The sequence below is a fragment of the Diplotaxodon limnothrissa genome, linkage group LG8 (genome assembly GCF_057381915.1).
Source record: "Diplotaxodon limnothrissa isolate DT_005_m linkage group LG8, D_limnothrissa_male_GT1.1, whole genome shotgun sequence".
NCBI lineage: Eukaryota > Metazoa > Chordata > Actinopteri > Cichliformes > Cichlidae > Diplotaxodon > Diplotaxodon limnothrissa.
The window spans coordinates 19,305,032-19,329,768 of NC_140603.1; the positions used below are offsets into that span (position 1 = coordinate 19,305,032).

At 41.5% G+C, this 24,737-nt stretch overlaps 2 protein-coding genes and 1 non-coding gene across 5 annotated transcripts; 1 reads left to right on the forward strand and 2 right to left on the reverse strand.

The window, feature by feature from the left end:
- Positions 1 to 755: 755 nt before the first annotated feature.
- klhl11 (kelch-like family member 11) lies at positions 756 to 4,984 on the reverse strand. The gene is made up of 2 exons (XM_085360780.1): positions 4,425 to 4,984; positions 756 to 2,340 (listed from the first exon to the last, which is right to left on the reverse strand). Exons 1-2 carry the CDS (start codon positions 4,982 to 4,984, stop codon positions 756 to 758), a joined length of 2,145 nt encoding a protein of 714 aa, XP_085216906.1.
- Positions 3,189 to 3,271, forward strand: trnal-cag (transfer RNA leucine (anticodon CAG)). The gene has a single exon. It is a non-coding gene; the product is annotated as a tRNA-Leu (tRNA).
- Positions 4,985 to 7,312: 2,328 nt separating the features above from the next.
- Positions 7,313 to 24,452, reverse strand: aclyb (ATP citrate lyase b). Of its 3 annotated transcripts, XM_085360781.1 has the most exons (30): positions 24,332 to 24,452; positions 22,607 to 22,788; positions 21,933 to 22,055; positions 21,060 to 21,122; positions 19,577 to 19,767; positions 18,904 to 18,983; positions 18,602 to 18,732; positions 18,285 to 18,403; positions 17,958 to 18,094; positions 17,608 to 17,669; positions 17,034 to 17,151; positions 16,752 to 16,906; positions 16,209 to 16,302; positions 15,894 to 15,950; positions 15,252 to 15,281; positions 14,178 to 14,319; positions 13,222 to 13,390; positions 13,035 to 13,139; positions 12,205 to 12,401; positions 11,989 to 12,070; positions 11,788 to 11,898; positions 11,566 to 11,693; positions 11,383 to 11,476; positions 11,135 to 11,289; positions 10,903 to 11,053; positions 10,573 to 10,716; positions 10,303 to 10,416; positions 9,470 to 9,552; positions 8,601 to 8,677; positions 7,313 to 8,519 (listed from the first exon to the last, which is right to left on the reverse strand). In XM_085360781.1, the coding sequence occupies exons 2-30, from the start codon at positions 22,763 to 22,765 to the stop codon at positions 8,425 to 8,427; spliced, it is 3,366 nt and encodes a 1,121-aa protein (XP_085216907.1). In that variant the 5' UTR covers positions 22,766 to 22,788; positions 24,332 to 24,452; the 3' UTR covers positions 7,313 to 8,424. The 3 variants fall into 3 exon arrangements, with proteins under 3 accessions (XP_085216907.1, XP_085216908.1, XP_085216909.1); XM_085360782.1 differs by lacking the exon at positions 15,252 to 15,281; XM_085360783.1 differs by lacking the exons at positions 15,252 to 15,281; positions 15,894 to 15,950.
- Positions 24,453 to 24,737: the final 285 nt, after the last annotated feature.

A 24,737-nucleotide genomic window follows, 5' to 3' on the forward strand; every position in this document is an offset into this window, starting at 1 on the left:
TCCGATACTTGGATTATCATTGTGGTATTTAGTCCATCTTTCCAGAAATCGTATATATGAAATAGAGTTTTGTTTTTTTGACCAGCTTAAAATAAATCACACACACACATCCAAAGTCAAGCTGTCGCACAGCGTGTGCTTTTTGTCAACATTCAGTCCTTGCTACGAAATTGTGATTGTCTGTTTAGGCACAGAGTATACGATCATCACTATTCCAATGCATACTGTGCAAAAAAAACCCTCAATGACAACAACGGAAAGGAAAGCAAACAGTTAAAGCAGCTGATACTTCTTTTCTAAGTTAGCTATTGAATTAGTTTTTGTAATTCATGATTTCCTTCTAACATACATCACAATAAATAGACATCGTTTACTTTGCCAAGTATGCTTCCTGACACAAAGTTTTCTCATGACAGTTTTGTTGTTTTTGTTTTGCACACACAGGAAACATTGACATCCTTTATCTAAGATGCTAACAAAGGCCGCGGTTTAAAAAGCTGAGCTGTGATTTGTTTCGCAAACAAAACCAACAGCAGTCTTATTTGCTGGCACGATAGAAAGTAAGGCATGAGGCCAAAAATGATTAGACTCATTGCTTCCTTCACTGCAAACCCGCTTCAAGAAAAAAATGGCGCAAACATTTCACCTCAATTAAGGTAAAATAAAATAAAATAACTGAAACAAAGTCTTGAGATGACAGCAAGGCATTTATCAGCAGATGAAGTGCTAATGACTTAAAGCAGAATATCTGATTCTTAACATTCAATCTGAGACTGCATTTGCCTCCGCAGGCTGAGGGTGCGCCGATGGAGCTGCTGCATCTGTTGCATGCGGTCTCGCTGGCGAGCCAGGTTGAGGGGGACGGGGTAACGCTGGGAGCCATAGAGGTACTGGTACGGGATGCGAACGTGGCAGGCCGCCGCACGGCAGCGTGGCTGGGGCAAGGGCGGCAGCAGCATCCAGCGCTTCCTCTTGGCGCAGTAGCGGTAGGCCTCCTTGCGGTACTGCTTTTCTACGTGGTTGCTGTTCCTCCACCCGCCAATGATGAAGATGTCTTCACCCAGGTAGCAAATGGCTGCGCCCTCCAGGCTGAGGACCTCTGACGGGAGGCTGTCGAGGATGTCCTCTGAGATGTTTCTGCTTATTTTCTGCTGGGCGGCCTCATGTGTTACCGTGTAGTTCTTGGGGCAACAGGAAGCTGTGTGATAGAAGTTGCTGGATGCAACAGCCATTTGAAAACTACAATAGGTATCAATAAGCGGTAACGAGTCCACTTCCTGCCACTTGCGGCTTTCTGTATCGTAGCAGGTGGTCACCGTGCTCAGCCCATCATCGCTGTCTATATCTACGGGGGTCCTGGCCATTACGTACACATAGCGATCCTCCACGCTCACTGTTTTTACATCTCGCAGGATCTTTGGCGCTGGCTCCAGATTGAGCCACATGTCCTGCTCAGGTTCATAAATGGAGACATCCTTGAAACCTGGACTGAAGTTGCCATGGCCGCCGATGATGTAGAGTGTGTCTTTGATGCACGTGAGGCCAAACGAATGCTTGCGTGTGGTCAGGCTGCTGACCGACTCCCAGCAGTTAAGGTTAGGATTGTAGCGCTCCACCATCTTGGCGAAGCTGGGCTCCATTGAGCCCGCCACATAAAGGTGATTCTCGGTGACAGCAATAGCATGTCCATCGAGGTGGTTGTGGATGTGTGGCAAACTGACCCAGCGATCCTCAGCAACAAAGTAGCCCACACATTCGCTCAAATAATCTCCTCCTTCCGAAACACCACCCACTACCATGATCACATCCATGTTCTGACCATATCGAGGCTGGATCGTCGCCTCGTAGGAGTCACCGAGATCTGAATCAGCCTTCTTGGGGCTCTCATAACGAACAGCGTGGACCTCGAGCGCACTGGACACCAGCTCCAGACAAGCCACGCTGTTTGCCACTAAGGGCTCCTTCCTCACGACACGCGTCAGGTAAGTAGGAGCGATCTGTGGCAGCCTTAAAAGTTTGAACAGGTCCTCAAAATGCTTCTCTCGCTCCTCTGGGTTGTGGTGGACCCATTTCACGATTGCCTCAAACAACTCCTGCTCAGACTCCACGGTGATTTCTGCATCACACAGCCAGTCTCGCACCAAGTGAAAGGGCAGTGTGAAGAATTCCTCGTTGTGAATGACTTTGTGAAAGTTTCTCCTGATCGTCTCGGCGGCTCTCTGAGCGAGCTGGTTCAGCGTGTACATGTGTGCAAGGCTGTGCACGGCTACGCAGTTGGACATGCTCAACTTCCTCATCAGGAACTCTCCGCAGAAGGTCTTCAGCTGCCCCAGCAGAAACCTGACAGAGTGAGATATCAAAGTTACAGCATACGAAAAATGTTATATTTCCTTGCCACATTAACTTATTATTAATCTCTGGCTCTCTTCCACAATGTGTCTTTTATCCCGTCTTCCTCCCACCACCTCCCAACCGGTCGTGGCAGATAGCTGCCCGTTCCCGTTCTTCCTGCTATAAAAGGGAATTTTTCTTTCCCACTGTCACCAAGTGCTTACTTAAAGAGGATCCTTTGATTGTTGTGGTTTTCTCTGTATTATTTTAGGCTCTTTACTTTACAATACAAAGTGCCTCGAGGCGATTGTTGTTATGATTTGGTGTATAAATAAAAGTGAATTGAATTTCATTGATGGTGGGAGGAAGCCGGAGTACCCGGAGGGAACCCACGCAGACACGGGGAGAACATGCAAACTCCACACAGAAAGACCCCGGCCTGATGGTGGAATTGAACTCAGGACCTTCTTGCTGTGCGGCAACAGTGCTAACCACCGTGCCACCGTGCTGCATGTCCAAAGACATGCAGTTTGTGGGGATAGGTTAATTGGATAATCCAAATTGCCACTAGGTGTGAATGTGAGTATGAATGGTTGTCTGTCCTTGTGTGTTAGCCCTGCGACAGACTGGCGACCTGTCCATGGTGTACCCCGCCTCTCGCCCTATGACAGCTGGGATTGGCTCCAGCACCCCCCACGACCCTGAAAAGGATAAGCGGTAGCGAATGGATGGATGGATGGATGAATTTCATTGAATTAATTAAAAAATACTGACTCTCTATGTAAAGCATTTTATGACAGTATAAAAATTTGCACAGGCAATAAAATCTGCGGGTTGAACGAGAATAACTCTTAAGTGTCAGGATGGCTGAGTGGTCTAAGGCGCTACGTTCAGGTCGCAGTCTCCTCTGGAGGCGTGGGTTCAAATCCCACTCCTGACAAGCAAGTGTAACAATCAAAGATAATAGTTTAAGTCCTGACTTGTGATGGAAGCACTTTGAATAGAAAGGTGTGGTCTAATTACTCAGCACTATTGGATCAAACCACACCTGCAACTTTAAACTCAAGCTTCATGCCTGTGGAGTTCTGTGAATGTATCTTAAATTATTTTTTGTTAGATAGCAATATGACAACCTGTTCAAACAGCCTCGCTGAGACAGACTCCCAGGATAAAATCAATACCACGATACACTGTTCTATTCAGCTGTCTGGTAAGCTATAACACAGTGCCAAGGAGCCACCATAAACCACATCAGGACCTTGAAACTGAAGCAGATAACAAAATTAAGCCAATAGTTCTTTTACAATGATGATTTTTGTAATCTGAAGGTTAAAAATTGTTACATTTACATTTTTTGTGGATATAATAGCTCTAATGAAGAGTAAATAATAATAGCAAAGATGTAACCACGCAAGCTGCCACACCCTTACAAGTCCATCGACATAGGAGTTGTCAACCATGCAACTTCTAAACACTTAACCCTGATAATAACAGTAATAATATGTCCACCACACCCGAAGGCCAAAAAACAGTGCAAGAGATGCTTGTGTGGACCACATCTACTATAAAGAGATAAGCTGGTTTCTTGCTTTTCCTCTTAATGAAACAGAATTTAATTTGTCATCTATTACTGAGCAAAATGCCAAAACTCACATCCAGCTTCACGAGAATGATTGTTACTAATTTTCTTGACCCTCTATTATAACAAACTGCTGTATATATCCGCTTATTGGTTGTACAAAACAAATTTAAATATATCAGTTTGATCCTTGTTTTGTTTTTTGTTTTATTTTTTAGGGAAAATTTCAAATCAATCAATCCATCCATCCATTAATCTATTTTCTTCCGCTTTTCTAATTCAGGGTCGCAGTTTGTGGAGCCTATTAGATACTCCTCTGTTGATGAGAACTGGGTCGTTGTTTGCCCCCTCACTGGACGTCAGTTTTTAATATGACCCTGCTAACTAATTCTTGTAATGACAGCATACAAAGTCACGCCACCTGGTGTGACTTACATACTTCCGCATATAAGCAAAGTGAAATCCACAATCTGATTCACCTGCGGAATAATTTAAAAATAAATGAATAAATCACCTGTCTGCAAGTTCCAACACTTCATGCACATTGGCAGTGGTCACCCTGACTTCTCCCGTGTACATGAACTGTACGACACTTTCCACAGTGTCTGTGTCGGGTCTCGTGCCCGAGCTCCACTCCTTTAGCTCCACTCGCCCGGATCGGGACTCTGAAAACTGTCCGGACAGCAGCAGCATGAAGTACTGCGACGCCGCGGATAAAACCGAGCGGTGCGCGGATACCGTCTGGACCCCGGGCACGGCTCCCGAGCTGAACACCAGAGTCACGTCGCAGAACAGCCCGGCTTTCCTCTGCTCGTTCTGCCGCCGGGAGAGCTCCGAGCAGTAGGCCGAACAGGTGAACTCCTCGGCCTCCTCAGGTTCGCCGTCACCTGTTAGCGCTCCTTGCACCGCCCCGCCGCTGGTGCTGTTGCTGCGGCCACGCTCCTCCGTATCCTCCGCTGCTGCTGCCATACCGCACGGGGTGATACTCAGAGGCAAATGACAGCTCCGAACTATCTTCGGGAATAACTCACAGGTGTACCCAACACATGTAAACAAGCATTCGGAGACTGACATGCATGCGCTGCGTTCAGAGGCTTGGTGAGAAAACAGGAGCGCTCACTTCCGTCTTCAGGAAAATTCCAAAGGTGCGGTGATTTTTAGCTGGCTGTCAGGGAGAGGTCCTCAGATTCAAGCTAACACATCCACATCTCTGACGCAAACCGTGCAATGTGTGACGTATTTAATTGATGTGGCGTTATAACGTATTGAAGGGTCTTTATTTATTTTTATTTTTTCAAGATAAGTTTACCTTTGTTTAAGGCTGTTGCGCGCATGCGTGTTGCCCGTTATCCGTCTGCCGGTGATGTGCACTTTGGCATCTTGTGATGAGGTAACATCAGGGTCATAACTGTATAACGCTTTAAACTGGTAATAAGAATTCATGCCTGAGTTAGGCTATACATGGATGATAAAATAATAAAACTGTGTTTCAGCTTGAGTAACAACAAAACCAGGTTTTTATAGTTAACGAGATGGTGGAAAAAACATTTTGGTTAACTAAAACTAGTCTTTGGGGTTGGGGATAACTGAATCGTTTCAGTGAACCTGGAATAAATAAAGTCAAATAAAAATACAGAGGAAATTTCCTCAGTTTAAGTATCTGTTTCTAAATTGTAGCACAACCTGCCTGATGGAAGTGTTTGAGATTTTGCAAAATCTTGCCTCTGACATATGCTCTCCATACACTAATAATTAAAAGGTCTAAAACTAACACTGAAGCAAATAAAACTAAACATTTTCAAACAACGAAAACTAATCTAAAATACGAAAATACACTCTGGAAACTAACTGATGCTAAACTGAAATGAAATCTAAAGAGTCCAAATGAAAAAACAAACAAACAAACCTACAGTCACTGCAGAAAAAACAAGTGTCTGTGCACCCAAAAGTAAAATTGTGTCTTTTTTTCATTTAGTTGACCCAAGTCAGACAAACATATCTAATTAAACAAAGTGAATTCTGTATGTGCCCCTCCCTTAAAAATAAAAGCCCACACAGTCTGCTTACTGAGAAGGTGTTATCGCCTCAAGGAAAAACTAACTGGTGCAAATTATTCCTGGGTCTTAGAAACAAATTATTTAAAAAAGGATGGAAATTCAGGATTATTTCCATCACTTTCCCTCGGAGAGATCATAACATGCAGCAGTGACAGAAGTGAAAAAGAATCCAAGGGTAACAGCAAAAACACACCTTTGCATTGACCATGACAAAAGTGAGAGGAACACAAATCATTAATCAACTGTGAATTTATTTATTATATATATATATATATTTTTTTTTTTTCCCCCCCTCTTGCCTTGCGAAAGGTCGTTATCCTGGCGGGTGGATTGTTTGAGAGGCATCTCTGCACCTGGGGTCTCATCTGGTGTGATAAACCCCAGCCTCTATGGATCTTATGCTCAGAGCTTGTTCATCCACTGCCATGATTAGTGCCTCTGTGCCGTCTTTCAGTCCAGCCACTGGTAGGATTTCTTGATGTAAGGTGCAGGGGCCTGTCCTTCCATGATGGTTTCTCTTCCTGGAGCTTTTCTTTCTTGGGTTTCTGTCGCCTGAGGTATTCACTAAGCACACGGTTGCTTGTGGCCATCTTCTTGATGTATTCATGGATGTTCGTTGTCTCATCCTGGACAGTGGTTCTGACACTCAGTAGTCCCTGGCTTCCTTCTTTCCGCTTACTGTACAGTCACAGGGTGCTGGATTTGGGGTGAAACCTTCCATGCATGGTCAGTACATTTCCTGTCTTGATGTCTGTGCCTTCCATTTCCTCCTTTGGCCAGCTTATCCAATCACCAGATAAGCTGGCCAAAGGAGCTGACTCCTCCTCTTTACAGGTATTTGGAGATTCATGATTTCCAGTTGCCTGTGGGATTCCCAGGTACTTGTAGCCATCCTCAATGTCTGTAATGCTGCCCTCTCGTTACCATTCGACTACACTTCTGCAGTCTGAATGACATCCCAATATATCCATCTTTCTCTATATATCTATATGTGAATACACATTTACATCCAATTTACCTTTTTATTGATATACTGTGGTATGACCTGAAGAATGAAGTTTTAAAGTCCAGAAGAGCAAACAATTCCTCATCAGCAGCTCAGGATACAGCCGATGGACAGTGATGCTGGTAAAGGCGGGTGTTTAGTTTTTTGCTTTGTATTTAAATGTAATTACTGCCCATGTTAGAGATAAATGTTCAGAATTAAGTTTAAGGATTTTCCATTCAAGAGGAAAGTAAACTTTCTTCTAAGTAAAAAAAAATAAATAAAATAAAAATAAATAAATAAAAGATGACAAAATAAAAGAAAAACAATAAGTTCTTTATTTTACTACTTTATGACAGCATATTACAAAACAAAAAAAGCTTTTTTCACATTTAAATAAAAACAGATTAAGCACAGCAGACATTACAGTGGGCTGTTACAGAGTGTTGTGAGTTTTTACTGGAAGTTGGAGAACATCCGGATTATGTGCTGTAAGTTTCCAAAGTAAAGCAAACTGCTTTCATGGTCCCTCACCAAAAGAGGCTTTCCAGACTCACAGGACTCATTCATGAAGCATTTGTTCGCCTCTTCTTGATGCGTCTACAGCTTCCTTTTTTCTACAGTTATTAGAATACTAACAAACTGATTAACTTAACTATAACCCGGGCTGGTTTCATGAAAGGCAAATGGTGGAGAGACTCCTGACTTGTGTCTAATTCCTCTCATTTCCATAATGATGTATCCTTTTCATGACATTTGTACCATCTACCACTGCATCTTGCTTTTTTTTTCCCCCTTTCTTTTTTTTAATTAAATAAACAAAACACCCTAAAATAACTTTGGTTTAATTTGGGATGAGATTGACTATTTTTTGTTAGGAGTGAATCATGGTGAAGGAGTTTAAAAAGGGATCTAGTGTTTAAACTAATTTGCAGCACTCGGAAAGCCAGAAAGCACATTTAAGCACCTTTTCTTGTGGTCTAAACCAGGCAGATTAAGTATTTTAAAAAAATGCTTTGCAGCCATTAACAGAGGTTACTATGCGGACTATGCATTGCAGGATTAAGGACTGAAATTTTGCTTGGATCTTGCTCCTATACCCAACTAAGCATAACCATCTCTCAATTTTGACTCTGTGTACCAAGTGATTTTGTGCTCCTGCAGCTAAGATTTGCATTGGTGTGGCTCTTTGTTAAAAACTAAACAAGTTACATCTCAGACCTTTTAAATTAGTTCTCAAAAACTGAGCCTAGAAATATACTTCCCCTTTTTCCTCCATAAAAACTAGATTGAAAACTTCTACCCAGGTTCCTCAGATAAACAGTACTTCCCACTTTCCAAAGTAACCCTGCCCAGTTCCACCCCCCTTGGCAGCTGCTATCATAACTAGAGAGGAGATACAAGTTACATGAGATGTGTAATACCGCCTGACATCTTCGTCTGGAAGCGATTTCCATTCTGTGACAAGGGAATTACATGGACATGTGTTCAGGGAGCACGTAGGAGATGTCATCCCATGGGTGGCGGTACAGACCCTGTTTCAGCCTCTTCTGATCCAGGTAATGGCCTAACAAAACAAACTCAGGTTAGAGACAGTTTTAAAGGTTGTCACAGAGAATATCATGGCTCCATTTTAAAGGGAACTCACCAATGAAGCCCATGCTACGGCCGAGGACAAAGATCCCATTTAGTGCACCGATCTCCACAAACTCGTCAGCCTCGTCTCTGGAGACAGTTCAACATTCATGTGAGAAACAATACTGGACAGTGTCCCCTCGACACACAGCAACAGTGCAGACATTGCATCTCAGCCATCTGAATTCTCCACAAGCCATCGAATAACATGCACTTTTGGTTAAATCTAAATAATGTAGCTGTAAGCATATCAGAGTGTTTATTATGGTTTCTGTTAACAACTACAGGCTTCCTGTAACACCCAGTGATAATATTGACACCGATAATATTTCGTAGTATTCTTCTCTTTTTACTCATTACATTTCATTTACACTACCTTAGAGTGCCAATCTAAAAGAGCAGGAATACTAACAACACGTGGCCCCTGTAGTGGTGTCTCTATTTATTCATCTATTTATCTGATTTTCTTACTGTTCTATTTCTCCCCACTGCATATTCATTTTGACAAATTTAATAAGTGTAATACTTGAATCATCCCTGGCCATGTGTTTACATGCTCATATAACACTTTTGCGTAATTCCATCTAAGGAAGGGAAAGATGGCCGGAGGGAGGGAAGGAAAGGAGGAGGAGAGGGAGATAAGAAAAGGGAGGGGGGGGGGAAGGGAAATGAAGGGATATTAAAAGTGCAAATCCATGCACATTTTGTCTGCCCCTTTTATTATTGGCTTCCATTTCTTTATACAGTATTTCTCTTTTTTGTAATGCTGTAATTAAAACAAAAAAAACCCAAACAGATATTGGTGATAAGATCCATCCAATCAAAGCACACGCACCAAAGCTTACAGAAGTAACACCTCACGATGCCATCTCGTATTCTTACCGTGTGAAGCCTCCACAAGTTCTAAGCATGTCCACGAAGGCAACACCAATAAAGCCGTCTACATTTAGGATCAGGTTGGGTTTCTGGGAAAAAAAATAAATCAAAATCAAAATGCTTGAATGTTATTTTAACATGAAATTGAGGAAAGGACTTGCAGTCCAAAGCTGCAGAGAGCACACAGCCTCTTCTAGATCTTATCAATCTTTTTATTGGATCTAATAGTGGCTCAGAGGTTATCGCTGTTGCCTCACAAAGAATGTTCAGGACCTTCTGCTATGGTGTTTGTATGTCACAGGTTTTCTCTGGTAGCTGCAGCTTCACCCACTATCAAAAAAAAAAGTTATTTCTCTCCATCTTGGCAGAGTCTAAAAGCTCAACAGTTGAATTTCCTGGTTAAATTGAATTAAAAAAAAATATAACAAGTTTTCATTGGGTGTGGGTTCTGACACACGTCCCTGAATAACAGCACAAATTAGAACAAAAAGTGTTAAATGAGATTAAAAAGCCTGATTAATGTTTAATATTATTTATAGAACTATAAAATCCAGGTCTTCGTTCTGGTTACATTCCACTGTCAATCATGGAATCTGCAGGTGTGGTCACCTGTGCAGAAAACTGAGAATAATTGCTTGCCTGCTGTAAAAATAAATGAAATCTTCTGTTCAAAGTGTTTAACCAAATTATTTGACAGCAAAGCCCAATCTCTGAATCCTGAATGTCAAAGCAGTCATCAGGTTCTTTAGATGTAGCAGCTTTCTGTTGCCATTTCATCATTTCACTGTTTTGCTTGTACACACAAGTTTCCATCGTCTACTTCACTCTGTGTAAAATACCTTAGAGGTGGTGATCTTTTCTACATCGAGGGCGTAGTCAAGCAGCTGGGTGGAAGGAAAATTCTGCTTCACAAAGTCCTTCAGAATCTGCACTCGCATGTCTGGGTTGTTGATCTGAAACCGAATCAAACTCCATTTAAAACAATGGCTGCGTGTCCATCTTAATCAAACTCAGAAGAAGCAATTAACAAATACGAGTCAAAACACTGATAAATAAGAGGCTCATTTACAGATTAGAGCACTGTTTATTGTATAAAGAGTGTTGCTTACTGATTTGACCCTGTGGCCGATACCCATAATCAGCTTGCCATCCTTCTTCATCTTGTTGACAAACTCCATGGGGATCATGCCGCTGTCAAATGCCTTGCTGAACTGCTTTGCAGCCGCATCCAGAGCACCTCCGAAACGGTCCCCCTGATTTTTAGGAATAAATTGCGTTTCAATTCCGTAACATTATGGCCAGTTTGTCAGAAATCATGCTGTCAGCTGAGCAGCTCATAAAATACAAGATAGATTTGGGGGGGGGGGGGGGGGGGGGGGGGACTACAACAACAAAAGATGACATGATCAATGACTGATCAATATGTGAGCAGTACTGACGATAGTGAGCAGGCCGGATGTGAGGCTTGAGATAAGGTCTTTGCCCGCACGAGCACAGACAATCGTGTTGTGAGCGCCGGAGACTGCAGGCCCATGATCAGCAGTCACCATCAGGCACATTTCAATGAACTGGCAGGCGTAGCGTGGTAACCTAAACAGAGAAAAAAAAAAAAAAGTGTGAAATTGATCCTACATTCTTAACAACTAACAGTGTTCTTGACATCATACTGACCTGCGCTGGAACCAGAGCAATCCTAGCACTCCTCCTATACCAATCTCTTCTCTGAAGACCTCAGTGATGGACATGCCAGCATAGATGAGCTCCTGGCCTCGCTCGTCACAGATGCTTGTCATGAATGAGGCTGGCTTACGAATCAGGCCCAACTCCTGGAAAAAAAACCCAACAAATTCCACAAATAACCATTATATCCAGTATTTCTTGGCTTCTAAGTTTACAAAGGACTATTATAAAGTTCTTACCCGGGCCCAGGAATAATCCATAGGTACTGTTGGGGGAGGAACCTCCTGGGCAGGAACGATGGTACCATTGGCCACTAATTCATCATACACAGTCCTGTTTCACCACAAACACAATAACAGTGAGGAACCCGGAAACCTGTCAGTTCCAAACTTTAGGAAATTAGCATGAAAAGTATTTCTCACTTGATGACGTCACCCAGCTCATCAAAGCTCTTTGGTACATAAGCTCCAGCATCCCTCAGAGCCTGGTTCTTGGCCACCGCTGTCTCTGAAGCCTGGTTGGCACAAGCTCCTGCATGGCCAAACTGAACCTGAAGATGGCAGTAAAACATATTACTGGAAAAAATTTCTTCCAGGTAAGAGCAGCAATAAAATCCAAAGCCAGGATTTCCAGAGCTAACTGACCTCTGAGGCAAACATGGTGGCGCAGGTTCCAATGCACCAGCAGACCACAGGTTTTGTTATCCTGCCTTCCTTGATGCCCTGGCAGATCTTGTACTCCTCTGTTCCACCAATCTGTGTCAAAGTAAAGGACATATTAAAAACAAGATTCTATTTAGTACAAGTAGCACACACCAAATAATTTAGATATTAAATGCTTCCCACCTCTCCCAGTACAACAATCATCTCAATTCCTGGAGTGTCCTGATAACGTAGGACGTGGTCCATGAAGGTCGAGCCTGGATATCTGGACAGAGAGAAACGTAAGCACTCATTTCTGGAACTAGAATCTTTTTTTGGTCAAGAATTGATTTATGCATTTTTTTTTTTTTAAATGAAAAAATTCTCTCAAGTAAATGATCTGCAATTAAGTTTTTGTACCTGTCTCCTCCGATGGCCACCCCTTCATAGACGCCATCTGTAGTGCGTGAGATGATGTTGTTCAGCTCGTTGGACATTCCCCCAGAGCGCGACACATACGCCACACTTCCGGGACGGTAAAGTTTAGAAGCCAGGATGTTGTCCAGCATACCGCCTGTGTTGCCAATCTTAAAACAGCCTGGCTTGATGCCACCAACCTATTTAACAAGAATAATCTGCATTTAATCCACCATGTTTACCAGAAAGATTTAATAGCCCTTTTAGCTGGGCTATTAAATACCACACTACAGTCTATAAACTTATAGCCGTGTTAATGATGAGTGTAAATGTTTGGGGTTTTTTTTCCTTTTTTTGCCTGTCCCATTTGGTTCTTTAGCCATCAGAATTGTTGTCTGAAGACCAACAAGGATACCCAATGGATTTACTTTGCCAAATGGATCATCGTGGCATTGCCGTATTGGTCCATCTTTGTTTTTATTATTTATTATATTTTATTTTCAGATGTTACAGACGGGACAGACATGAGTGAGGGATAGGAAAGGGAGAAAGAAAGAGGAAGGAAAGGAAAAACAGAAGGGGAGAGGGACAGTGAGAAAGGGGGGGGAGAAAAATAAAAATAAAAATCTCCTGGATCACCTGTTGAGAGAAGAATAGAAAACAAGCAAAAAAAAAAAAAACAAAGCAACATACTAAACACAACACCATCACATTAATCTAGCTAAGTGTAAACAGCAGTAAATACTAAATATTCAATGTTGTTGTGCAGCACGCAGGACTGCAGGAGTGTAAATGTTTTTAACAAAGATGTTCAGGGGGATGAAGCTCTGTACCGTGGCAGGGCCAATGATGGTGACTCCTTTCTCGTCGGCCATCTTTATCACCTTCCTAGTCAGAGCTTCGGGGATGCCCTCGGCTATGATGGCGATGGTGTGAATCTGAAAACACAATTAAATAAACTGGATCCACTCTGAAAAATTTTAGTGGAAGCTCAACACACTGTACAGTCGCTCTTCATACCTGTGGGTACTGCATGGCTTCCACTGTGCTGTCAAAGGCAGAGCGCAGCGAAGCAAAGCTGATCAGGACGTCTACCTCGGGGTGCTTCTTCATGGCATCGGCCATGTTCTTATAGACCGGCAGCAGGATCTCTTTGTGGCCCCAGTAAAACTTCTGCTTGTGATCTCCGCTGAGCAACAAACAGAAACATATCAGCAAAATATGAAGAACTTTTCGAAACACAGCAGTAAAATCAGAAACTTTGTCATTGTCACAGGAACAACAAAATTAAGAATGGTCCCCGATCATTGCATCATCCCTAGCAATATCAAAATATAAATAAAACAATAAAATTCAATAACACTCCCCAACTCCATTCAGTACAACTAATGGATACTTTGCAACTGCAAAATGAATTCTTGTCAGTTCCTTAAACCCTGTCAATTAAAGGTTTATCATTTGTGTTTGGGGCTTCCTATTGAAAACAGAAGTTTAACTCAAATTCAGCTCAATTGATAAGTCTGGTTTTTGGTTGCTGCATCACTGTGAATCACTTACTATATGGACACCTCTATAGGTGAGGAAAGGCGATGCCCATGCAGCACAGATCGGACAACACTGACAAACTCTTACAGATACAGGCTTACAGATACAGAGGAACATTGGGAAGACTTAAGCAGCTTAAGATGTTCTACAAGAATTTGCCACTTGGAAACATGGAAGGTTATAAGCCTTTATTGTATGTGTACACGACTTACAATCTGCCTAAACTGATAATACGCTTTTAGAAAAAGGCTCAGTATTTTACAAATATGACAAAGATAAAAACAGAAACAACTAAACACCAGCAAGAGTAGATTTAGAGATTTCGAGCAGAGAGAGAAAAAAAAAATCATTTGATTTGTGCAGTTAACTCTATTTAGTATTCTACAGTCACACTCTTCTAATTTAATTCAGAGGGAAATAGCGCAACCTACGTGAAGGGGTAGACCATGGCTGCCACAGAGGGTTCTTCCCGGGAGCATACGTAGTCAAAGTCCAGCATGCCTTGCACGGCGCGTGTCTGCATGCCCCAAACAATGGTCTTGGTGTTTTTTCTGAAGAGAGTGGTTGCTTTAGCTGAGAGGAAGAAAAAAAAGAAGAAAAAAAAAAATTACACAGAGACAAGTCAGAAGTGGAAACTGAACTAAAACCCATTCACAGATGAAGAGGGAATTCTGGCTCAGGGAAACAGCAGGAATGGGGATGGTAAGAATTAGAATAAAGACAGGATTCACTGAGGACAGATGGACCAGGAAGAGAAAAATACCACCCCACACAGGATCTGCACGATTTATTTTGTCCGCTCTCTCCAAGCCACAGCGTTAACAACATTAATTTGCAATGTAACATCATTAAAAACTAGGACATTTGCATGAAAAGAATATGGACACCACATATGCAGCTGCCATTTTTTACCCCGGATAAGAAAACCAGCAACTTCACTTCCTCCATTGCTGGCAGTATACGGCCATCATTTTCAAAGTGAAGTATTCGGCAAAAGACTAGAGTGCTATCTGTGGTATGTTGCCACATGGAAATATAAAATACTGTCTGACAGATCCTTGACTGCCGATAAAGATCAAATTTTTTGTAATGATTACATTACAAAGAAAGGTTCAGAGCATCTGAAAAATTTGAAAAACAAATTCTTGAAAGCAGAGATCACGTTAGTGCATGTGCTTTAAAACTCTTACTGTTTAGTAAAAATACATTCTCAAACTTATTCCAGTCCTTCCAAGTCTCTCTCTCTGCCTTCTGTCGTTACATCTCTGAGATGTGCAGAATATTTTAAATACAGAACTGATTCTTGCGCCTGCGTCTTGAACTGAAGAATTTCTACTAACAGTTATAGCTCAAGGTTTTTGCTTTACGTTTTTTAAAATAATGATTACAAGGCAGTGTCAAACGAGTAAGCCATAAGAGTGTAAAGAAGATAAACGTTAGAGGGGAAAGCAGAGGGACAAAGGACGGAGAGGGCAGGAAAACAGGTTTTTCACACCCTTCCATACCTCCGCTGCAGCCTGAAGAGGCTTGAGCTTCTGTGACACCCACAGGACGGAAACACAAAATACAACAAAAAACAGGCACAAACACAAGAAGAGAACAAAAATTGAGTCTTTGCTGCAAGTTATTCACTCAACACACTTCACCGCATTTTTGCAACCATGTGTCATCACTGAAAACACTGCGTTAGAAGCACAGCAGAGGAAGAGACCATGCAGTGCTCAGCTGCTATGGAGCATGCCTTTACTGTACTGCTGTAAAAGGCAATATGAACAGTTTAGTTAAGTAATCAAAACTTCATGTTTGCATGGCTGCTTTTGACTTCAACACTACTAATCCTAAAGAACACAAAATCCAGTGTGAAGAGGCCTTAGAAAAAAACAAAAAAAACCAATATGCTTAAACTTAATTTCTAGTTTTTATTACAAACCATACTTATTCATTATAAAAAGTTAAAAAAAAAAAGCATATTAAAAAAAGTATGCAGCATTCATAAGAATATGATGCCCTGATGTGATGTGAACATACGTCCTTCATATACACCAAGACTAGAAAGGTGAGCAGCAAACAAGGGGGGAAAAGTTCAAACCAGTGATGAATGTGTAGGAAGCCCAGAGCAGTGAGGCCATGGCACACCTATCACTTACCTTTCCAATCGCCTGTGACCACATTCTTCAGAGGCCACAGTATAGAATGGAGCGAGTCTTAGAGAAACAAGCATGAAAAGGGCGGATGTAAGTTGGTGTGAAATAAGAAAAGGAGGAAAAGAGAAGGAAAATAAATTGCAGAATATTGGTGGTGGTATTTCAGCAGGAAAGGAGAAGCCAGGATGAGAGGGGAAAAAAAGGAAAAAAAAAAAAAAAAAGGAAAAAAAAAAAAAAAAAAAAAAAAAGCAGAGGTGCATGAGTAAATATGGGCTCTTGCTGATAGGAAGCAGTTCAGCATGAATGACTGTTCGTTACCTGTTGGAAGCCCTGCTTTACACTTCTTGGCCGGGCAGGTATCAGTGGGCGACTTGGGCTCGGAGAATGAAGCAGTCCTTGTTGTAGCTGGAGTCTGGCAAAGAAAAGGGAAAGATTTACAGGACAGGCTGACAGAGGTTACCAAAGAGCATGCATAGCATAGTTAGAAACAGTGGCTTCACCCCCAACGAGGTCATAAGTTCATACAGCTCACACACACACACACTATAGAGGCGCTAAACGAGCTTAAACTGTGTTTAAACACGTCACTCTCAATTGCATATAAAGTAAATAAATCCAATTTAGGTTACACCCTTTTGCTAGTCATGACCCTGCATTATGGAGACAACTACAGTATAAATACATGTCATTTTGAGCAATAACCCTTTTCTTCTCCTTTCTCAAACACTGAAATGTACTTGTGTGAACCACTTACTGTTTAACTTATAACAAAACCCCATCTAACATCTAATTTGTTTAAGAGAGTGGGCACTGACTGACACACCATCCGATATTGACCCAAGAATTAGTGAATAATTATACCGCTGCACTGTTGCTAGCATTGAGGAGAAAGTTGGCTGTATGGGCGTCCATCGGGGGCTGGTTAGGGATTGGTCGGTGGCCCAGTGCCATCCCAACAATGGCAGTCATATGGGTTTCAGTTCCAAACACATGAATGGGGATCCCTGTGGTCTTCCCTGCATAGAAAAAAAAAAAAGAAAAAAAGCTCCTTAATCTAGATCCAAGAACTCGACTTGGATGTATACTGGATGGATGTCATGTATTTCACGAGTTAGGCCCGAGTATTAGTCCAGTCTTACTCACCTACTTCCCCCATCACCCTGAGTCCCTCTTGGTAGTTCGGACCGCCACGTCGAACAAAAATGGTGACCTCGTGTTCCTTCAGAGGGCCTTGGTAATCTTTAATGGCCCTGACAATGCCCTGAGGAAGGACAAGCAGATCAGCTTTGTTATGCACAAAAAGTACAAGTATATCAACCAGGAAGAGTGAAATTTTATTGAGACCATTTAATAATTCAAAGCATTAGTATGGCTTTCTACTCTGACCTGCCTTCAGATTTTAAAGTAATCTGAGAAAACATGTTAAGGCAGGTAGGGCTAACACTGCCTTAACATGTTTCTGAACATAAATTAGGAACCAGTCTAGTTTGTGTATTGCATGTATGAGCAGCTATGGGTATAAATGTTTTGATATTACACATAACACAAATCTCTGCTAATTCAGGACTTGCTGAAAATACAGTGACATCATTCTTTCAAAGTTTAAGAAATTAAATATTGTGTATAAGCCATTTTTTCCTCTTTAAACATTACAGTGATTCTTTATAACTGTGCAGAAGATTTTCAGATAAATATCATAAATATCAGTGCGTTTCACCTTGAATGTGGCTGCTACGTTGGTGAAGTTTGCAATGCTTCCTCCAATGATCAGCACTTTCCCTGTAGGATAAGGAAAGGTGTTACGAAATGCTCATGACTGAAATTCAACACCCGAGTAACATACATGAAGTCTATTGCTGGCAACTCCCCACATAGTGAACAGTGTGTCACACCGAAGCAGCACAATTAGCTCACACAGCAGAGGAAGGATCCACCAAGTATTTCTACACTTCAAGGACACAGCAAACAAACGCAGACTTTATCTGACAGTTGTAGCCTCCTCCCACCAGCTTTTCATCCCGTTCAGGAAAATAAGCTCTAATGTAATCAAGTCCAGGCTTCACCCACCTAGAGGATGTTTTTCACGTGTCATGAGAGACAAGATGGTTTTTGCGTAGTCGTAGGTCTGCTGTTCACTGGGTGCGCCTGAGTACTCGCCATAATTAGCCAGCTCGTCCACCCCACCCAGATCGCAGATGGTGTCGCTGAAGAAGAGAAATGATGCGATTCTATCAGCTGTAATTAACCTTAAAAAAAATATTAAGCTGGCAACAGAAAAGTCAAGCTGGGGTTTGTTAGAAAGCAAAACTTCAGTCTAACAAGCTTTGAAACTTCAAGCCATAAAGGCAAAGAAGTGGTATAGAGTTCAAATGTATGCTGTATGTGATGGACTACCTGTAAACAACAGAAGCACCTCCTCCGGCCACCATGGTCCAGATCCTGCCTCGGGGATTCAGCAGGGTCAGCTTCAGACTTGCACCACTCTTTGCATCCAGATCAGCTATGTAGGCCTCCTACAAGTAACAAGACAGAGTGGTGAATACCAAACTGTGGTCAGTAAGTGCACAAGGATGGAGAAATGGACTGACCAATCATTGTACATATGAGTAGATCTAAGTTAAAGTCACATTTTAAATCAAATCAGTGAAAATTAAAGGATCCAGAGAACTATAAACAAACAGCCTGTCCAATTACAGCTCTTCAAATCTCACCTCAGGGTACGCCTCTCTGCCAAAGGGTGGAGGAAACTCAAGGTCCCCCCATTTAGCCTTGCAGATATAATCCGCTGTGCCATCAATCTTGGCTGCCATGTCAAGGACATATACTCCGTCTTGATTGACGACTGTGAAAAGGCAGAAATTTTGAGTTAATTTGTATGTTTTCCACCAATGAATTACTAACATAGCATGGTAGCAATCTAGATTTTTATTTTTTATTTTTTTTTAAATCAGCATTTTTGTTTCTGCAATACATAATGAGCAGAGTGTAATATTTCAGAATAAAAGAGCTTTACCAAGAGGGTTGATTTCAAGGTAGGTAAAGTAGAGGTCCTCATACAAGTTGAAGAGGCCGACTATAAAACTGGCCAAAACACTGTGAGAAGGGAAACAAAATTAGACTTAATCAGCACATAAGAGAACTTTTGTGAAGCTTTGTGTCTCACTAGGCAAGAACAAAATGGTAGAGTATTGCTAAGCAGCCACGCTGAATACTTAGAGAGTATCTTTTATGTTTCTTTCTATTGTTTAAAAGAGATAAGAGTATTTACTTAGCACACTGCTAAGTTTACATAAAAGAAGCTAAACATTAGTCAAGGTCAAAACAGCAAAGGATAAAAGATTTTCTGAATACAGAGAGCCTCTTTGGTTAAGAAAGAAAATAAAAAGCAACAAGAAGGTGCGAAAACTAAATATACTGCGATTTTACAGTTATTCCTGTATTATTTTCTATATTTCATTCAATATCTGGCTAATCACATCTCTGCTCAAATGTCTCTGTGTTTTAACAGAGAGCCTGATCACTAACTACTACTACTGTGAACTACTAAGTGATCCAATTAGGTTCAAAGCACAAAATGACTCAGATTCAAATGTCACCATTTGTTTTATACTTAAAAAGAATATTTAAATAATGAAATTTATATGTCTTTAAATAATAAAGACAATTTTAGAAAAAGGTTTCCGTACTCCTCCTTGTCGTCGGGAACTTGTGTAAGCAGTTGCTCTTTGACTAGGTCCTCAGTGAGCTTGCCATCCACTGGAACCATCAGCTTCTGGGCCTTGGCATCCACGTCACCCACCTCCACTCCTCCCTCGTGGTGGAAAAGCACGTGGTCGCCCTCACGTGTGGCATAGATGCATACATAAAACTCTTCCTCCTGAGTGAGTAAACAGGGAGTTCAGCGACATGCAAGGACACGCAAATACGTCTTTACTGATTTTGTTTGGAAATGCTGCGCAATATTTACATAAGGCCAACAAGTGGTTTCAACATTCAGTTCTCTGCGAGAAATTGTTAAGAAAAATCAACAAACTAATCAAATGCACACTGACCTACAGACAGAACACACATAACTTGGAGCTTGTTCTCACTTATAAGGTCCTAGATCGACTGGGTCAACCAGGAAGCACTGATCCTGGTTAAGTCATTCTACTCCTTTTCATTTTTCTGAGAGGATTTGATGAGAATGGCTGAGGCAACGGAGATCCCAGTCTGAGGAACTGATTCTTGTAGTTTGGTTTATTATTTATTACCACAACAACAACAACAACAACTTGACTTTCCACTGCAATTAAGTTTTATCAGACTTGGGGCTTATCAATTATTACTATATATTTAAAGAAGCACAGCACACCAAGGGGAAAAAAAATAAATAAATAAAAAAAATAAAAAATCAAGAAATACTCTCTAAAGTAGGTATGAAGGGTTTTCCTACAGACCAATTTTTTTTAAACGCCACAAGGTAATTTAATTAATCATCTGGGGGGAGGATAATCCGGGTCAGACATGACCCCAGCTGATGACCTGCCAACATCGTCAGCAGATTTGTATAAGAATTTGATTCCCATTTTCCTCTTTCAGTCTGACAGGATGCAGCAGTGTGCTTCATTTAAAATAAAGGAAGCTATTTTTTTACAAATTCTTCTCACATCAGAGGTCCTGTGATGCAATACTTTCATTCTGCTCAGAATTCTTTGAGGGCAGCTGCAGGAAATATCACATTGGCTCTTAATACAAAGGTGCAAAGTACACGTGTGAATTATACCCTATGATAGAAGTTTAAGGCTACCTCTACGAAAGTGTAAAGGGACACTAAAAGTTACCATTACACAATACTTTAAACTAAAAATAACCGTAACTTTTGAGCTTAACTATATATTGCTGTGACAACCTGGTTTGAACAGGGAAATTCAGAATGATACCAAATCTTAATTAAAATAAAACATTTATGTAAATACAGGATCTGTCCTGCTGACAAGACACAAGACATGACAAGAAGGGATTAGCTGTGAAGTTGAGACCACAGAAACCGTAGACCATTCAGCAAATTCAAGTTACAACAGAAGAAATAACCACTGATGACACAAATTGAACTGCTCCACAAAACTTCTCCAAACTGAGGAGCTTAGAGAGTGTTAGACTGAAAGACAAGATACTGGCATACATTACCTGTGTGTGTGGGACAAATGGCTCAATGAGGAAGTTCTTCAGCACACCCTTTGCCTTTCCCACCTATTCAAGAAAAACACCTGGTCACAAACACTACACTGAGAGGAAAACTACATGTATTATATATTAAAGTGAAAGTAAAACTTTAAGAATAACATAAAAAAAATGTAAATTGACCTGTCATTTACTAGGTCTTGTCATCGTTACAAACTACCTTCAAAGTTCTAGTTCATCCATTTCACATCCAAATAGCTTATTACGAGTAGAGAAGGGCAAATAATATCAAATAAAAACAGGCAGCAGCAGGGCAACTGAGGCAAAATCCTCCATGTGCTTCTCATATCAAAATGAGGATCCTTTGTGGTGTTTCAGAGACCAAATATAGTATTAATACTACAGTTTCTGTGAGGATTACTTTTTTAAATGTTGATTTATTTAAAGACTTGCCAGCTCTGGCTGTTCAAGACAGATAAATAACCAGTTAATCTAGGTTCAGAGTAACTTTACTGTGTGAGGACAATGCAGCAAGTGTATTTAGACACACAGAGCAGGGAAAGAAAAAAAAAAAAAAAAAAAAGACACTTGATCATCTCACAAAAATGTTGAACTAACTTGCTCAACAACAGCCCTGTATTAGCAAAGCAAAGTCATCCTCACATATGGTTCTGGTTGATGACGTTTTAAACATGAACAGCACGTCAGTCATGTTCTACTTAGCAACAGTCACTGCATTCGAATCAAATACCTCCTCAGAAAATGATGCAATGTGTTTCTCGTGGTTCCAACTACTGCAGCACGTGGATTTGCTTTATTGCCACAAAGACAGTCATGGCTGGGTTTTATGCTCACTAAGAGAGAGTACAGTTAACTCACAGTTGTCTCCTTCATTAGGTGGTCTTTGAGCCACTCCCGGACGCCCTGCAGGTCCTTGTTGATGCCCACTAGGCCGAGCTTCCCGCGCCGCTTTATCAGTTGATCTGGCTTCACCACCAGCCTCTTTTGGGATGAGCAAAGAAACAGGACACACGTGTTTTTTTTTTTTTGGTATGATAGTGTGGTATGACTATGGTAGAAACAATAAAGATGGGTAGGGTTTCCCAGCCCTGCTGTGAGAGAGCCAATCAACTGCCGAAACAGGAAGCGCATGAGCCAGACATGTTGTTGCACTGACACATGGGCACAGCAAAGGTTCAGACACATTTCAGATGTGTCCAGTCAGTCACCACTGATACTATAAAAGATTGATGTGACATAACCCACTGGTTGGAGTGAAAGTCCTGTTTTGAAACACTGAGAACGAGGGTTAGGACTTTAAATCTTTTGTAATCTGTGATAGCAAAATGTCTAAAACCTGCATTGTTTTTAATGTGTCCCTGGTGACCATTAAAGGCAGTGCAAAATGGCTTCACCTTTCAGACCTGAAAGCTGTGTGCATCTTTTATACAGTCTATGCAAATCACTCTGATTGTTATAATACAGCACATGTAGGTAAATTAACTTTTGAAGGTTGTAATCAGGCTTCATGAGCTGGACAAAAACAGTCTTACCTCTGTCAGCAGCCATGAATGGTCCTGTGTGAGGCGGGCCCAGTCAGTCTCAGCTGTTACACTAGCATAATGGAAACGGTTCTGCACGGCCGCCGAGGTGCAGATGTTCTTATACAACAGCTCTTTCCCTGTCTGCTCTGAGATGGCCTTCGCCGACATGGCAGCGCTGGATAGAGCAGGACCTTTGGGAAAGGACGAAAACTGATAACTGGGAATAGAGTCCAAACTTAAGTTAAAAATTAAAACAATGCACAGGTGCATTTTGATGGATACCAAAAGTGTTTAGGTAAAACTTGCAAAAGGACATTTAGCCAAATATTGGTAGGGGTGTATGTCAATAAAGAAACAATTCCACTGTGGAGAAGGAGCAGTTCAAATAAACCATTAAAAGCCCATGACCTTCATGCCCATGATAAGTGTCAAATTCTGTATGCACACATCTAAAAAGACTTATTTTGCAGATTAAGTGCAGTTAAACACAAAAGTAGAGAACCAAGTTATTAGAAAATCAAAAATGTATATAAACCAAATACTAAACAAGCTCTCAGTCAAACTCGTTTCTCAATCTTACAGTAAACACGTGACGGATTATCACAACAGCCTGCACTGATGACCTTGTCATTCCTGTTTTAACATCCCAGGAAGTTGTTGGGCGTGCTCAACCAACTTTGCCTCACCACAAATATACACAATCATGAATATTTAGGTGACTGTTTTTTTGGGTTCATAGCCTAAAGTTCAGTATAATAAGATGCAGCACACTATGGTGTATAAAAAAGAAATGCATTAAAAAGCCTAAAAATTGTACATTTACCAAGTCACCCACCAACCAAGCAAAGTTGTAATGAGCAGTAATGAGCCTTGATTACGTGGATCTTATCGCCTCTACCTCCGGGTCACTGATAACATTTTATGGTGGTTTATATTTGAGCTTCTGGTAACCTAAGGAGGGGCAGCGCTTAGAGAAATCAAGAAATCTAACAGCTTCATCACAGCAGGCTATCCTTCCACTTTTAGAGACGGATGTCCAGAATTTAGCCAGATTAATCCACCGGTCCAGTGTATTATATGAAGCTACCTTGCCGTGCAATTAGTTGTGCTGTCCAGGCTTGTGGGATGAAGAAGCTGGACCTGATGGCAGCTGTTAGAGTGGCAACCAAGGGGGGTTGGGTGCTGCTTCAGACACAGCTGCTGTCAGACGAACTCAGGGGTTAGCATCACTTATCCTATGAATGAAGCTCCTGTTGCAGCCACCACACCCACTCCTGAACCAGCCAGCCAGGCAAGCCTGACAACAACTTTAGCTAGCTCACTCTGGGTAAATAGAGAAAGAACTTCCGGGAGAGAAGAAATAAATGCAGTACGAAAACCTTCACGATAAGGAATAAAACAGGAGGATGCTCCCTCTCTGCGGATGATGCAAGGATAAGCTAGCTTGCTTTTATCACTGAAAAAGTAAAGCACATCACTTCAGATATGCTGTTTTCAAGCAAAACAATTGGGCAAAATTTCAATAAAGACCATACTTGTTCTTGCTCTGCCGAGCTAGCACTTTGCTGCAGTTTTGGCAGACAGCCCTCACATCATCTCACATCCGCTACCCTGAAGACTAACACTACGGCTAACTGCTGTAGCCTCGCATTGGTGCGGACACTTGCCAGTTAAAGGCTACAAAGAAGAGCTGGCTAACGCTGGAGTAGAAAGTAGCTGAGTGAAAGCTGTTACCTTGTCAGTGACAATCACACCTTCTTGAAGGATCGTGTCCAGGCCAAAAAATGACACAGCTAAACAGCCAGCTCTTATTATACCGGAGTCAACTGCTGCCAGTCCCTGCCACCTCACTCCGCTCCTGTCGAACCATAATCTGGCGACCGATTACACGTCTCTACGAGTGCCTGATTGGCTTAAAACAGGTCACGTGGTGACGTCAGTCACGACCAAGGCATTGTTAAAAAAATTTTTTTTTTTAAAAATTGGCCAACCTAGAAAATGTTATTGACGCCCCCTCCCCGCTTCTCTTTAAACAACTCTTATTTTAGGTCCTGCACTACAAATAGTTATAGTAAAAAAAATCAGAATTTGCCAATATTTATAAATATTGATTTTAAAAATTACTTCCTTTGGAGTTACC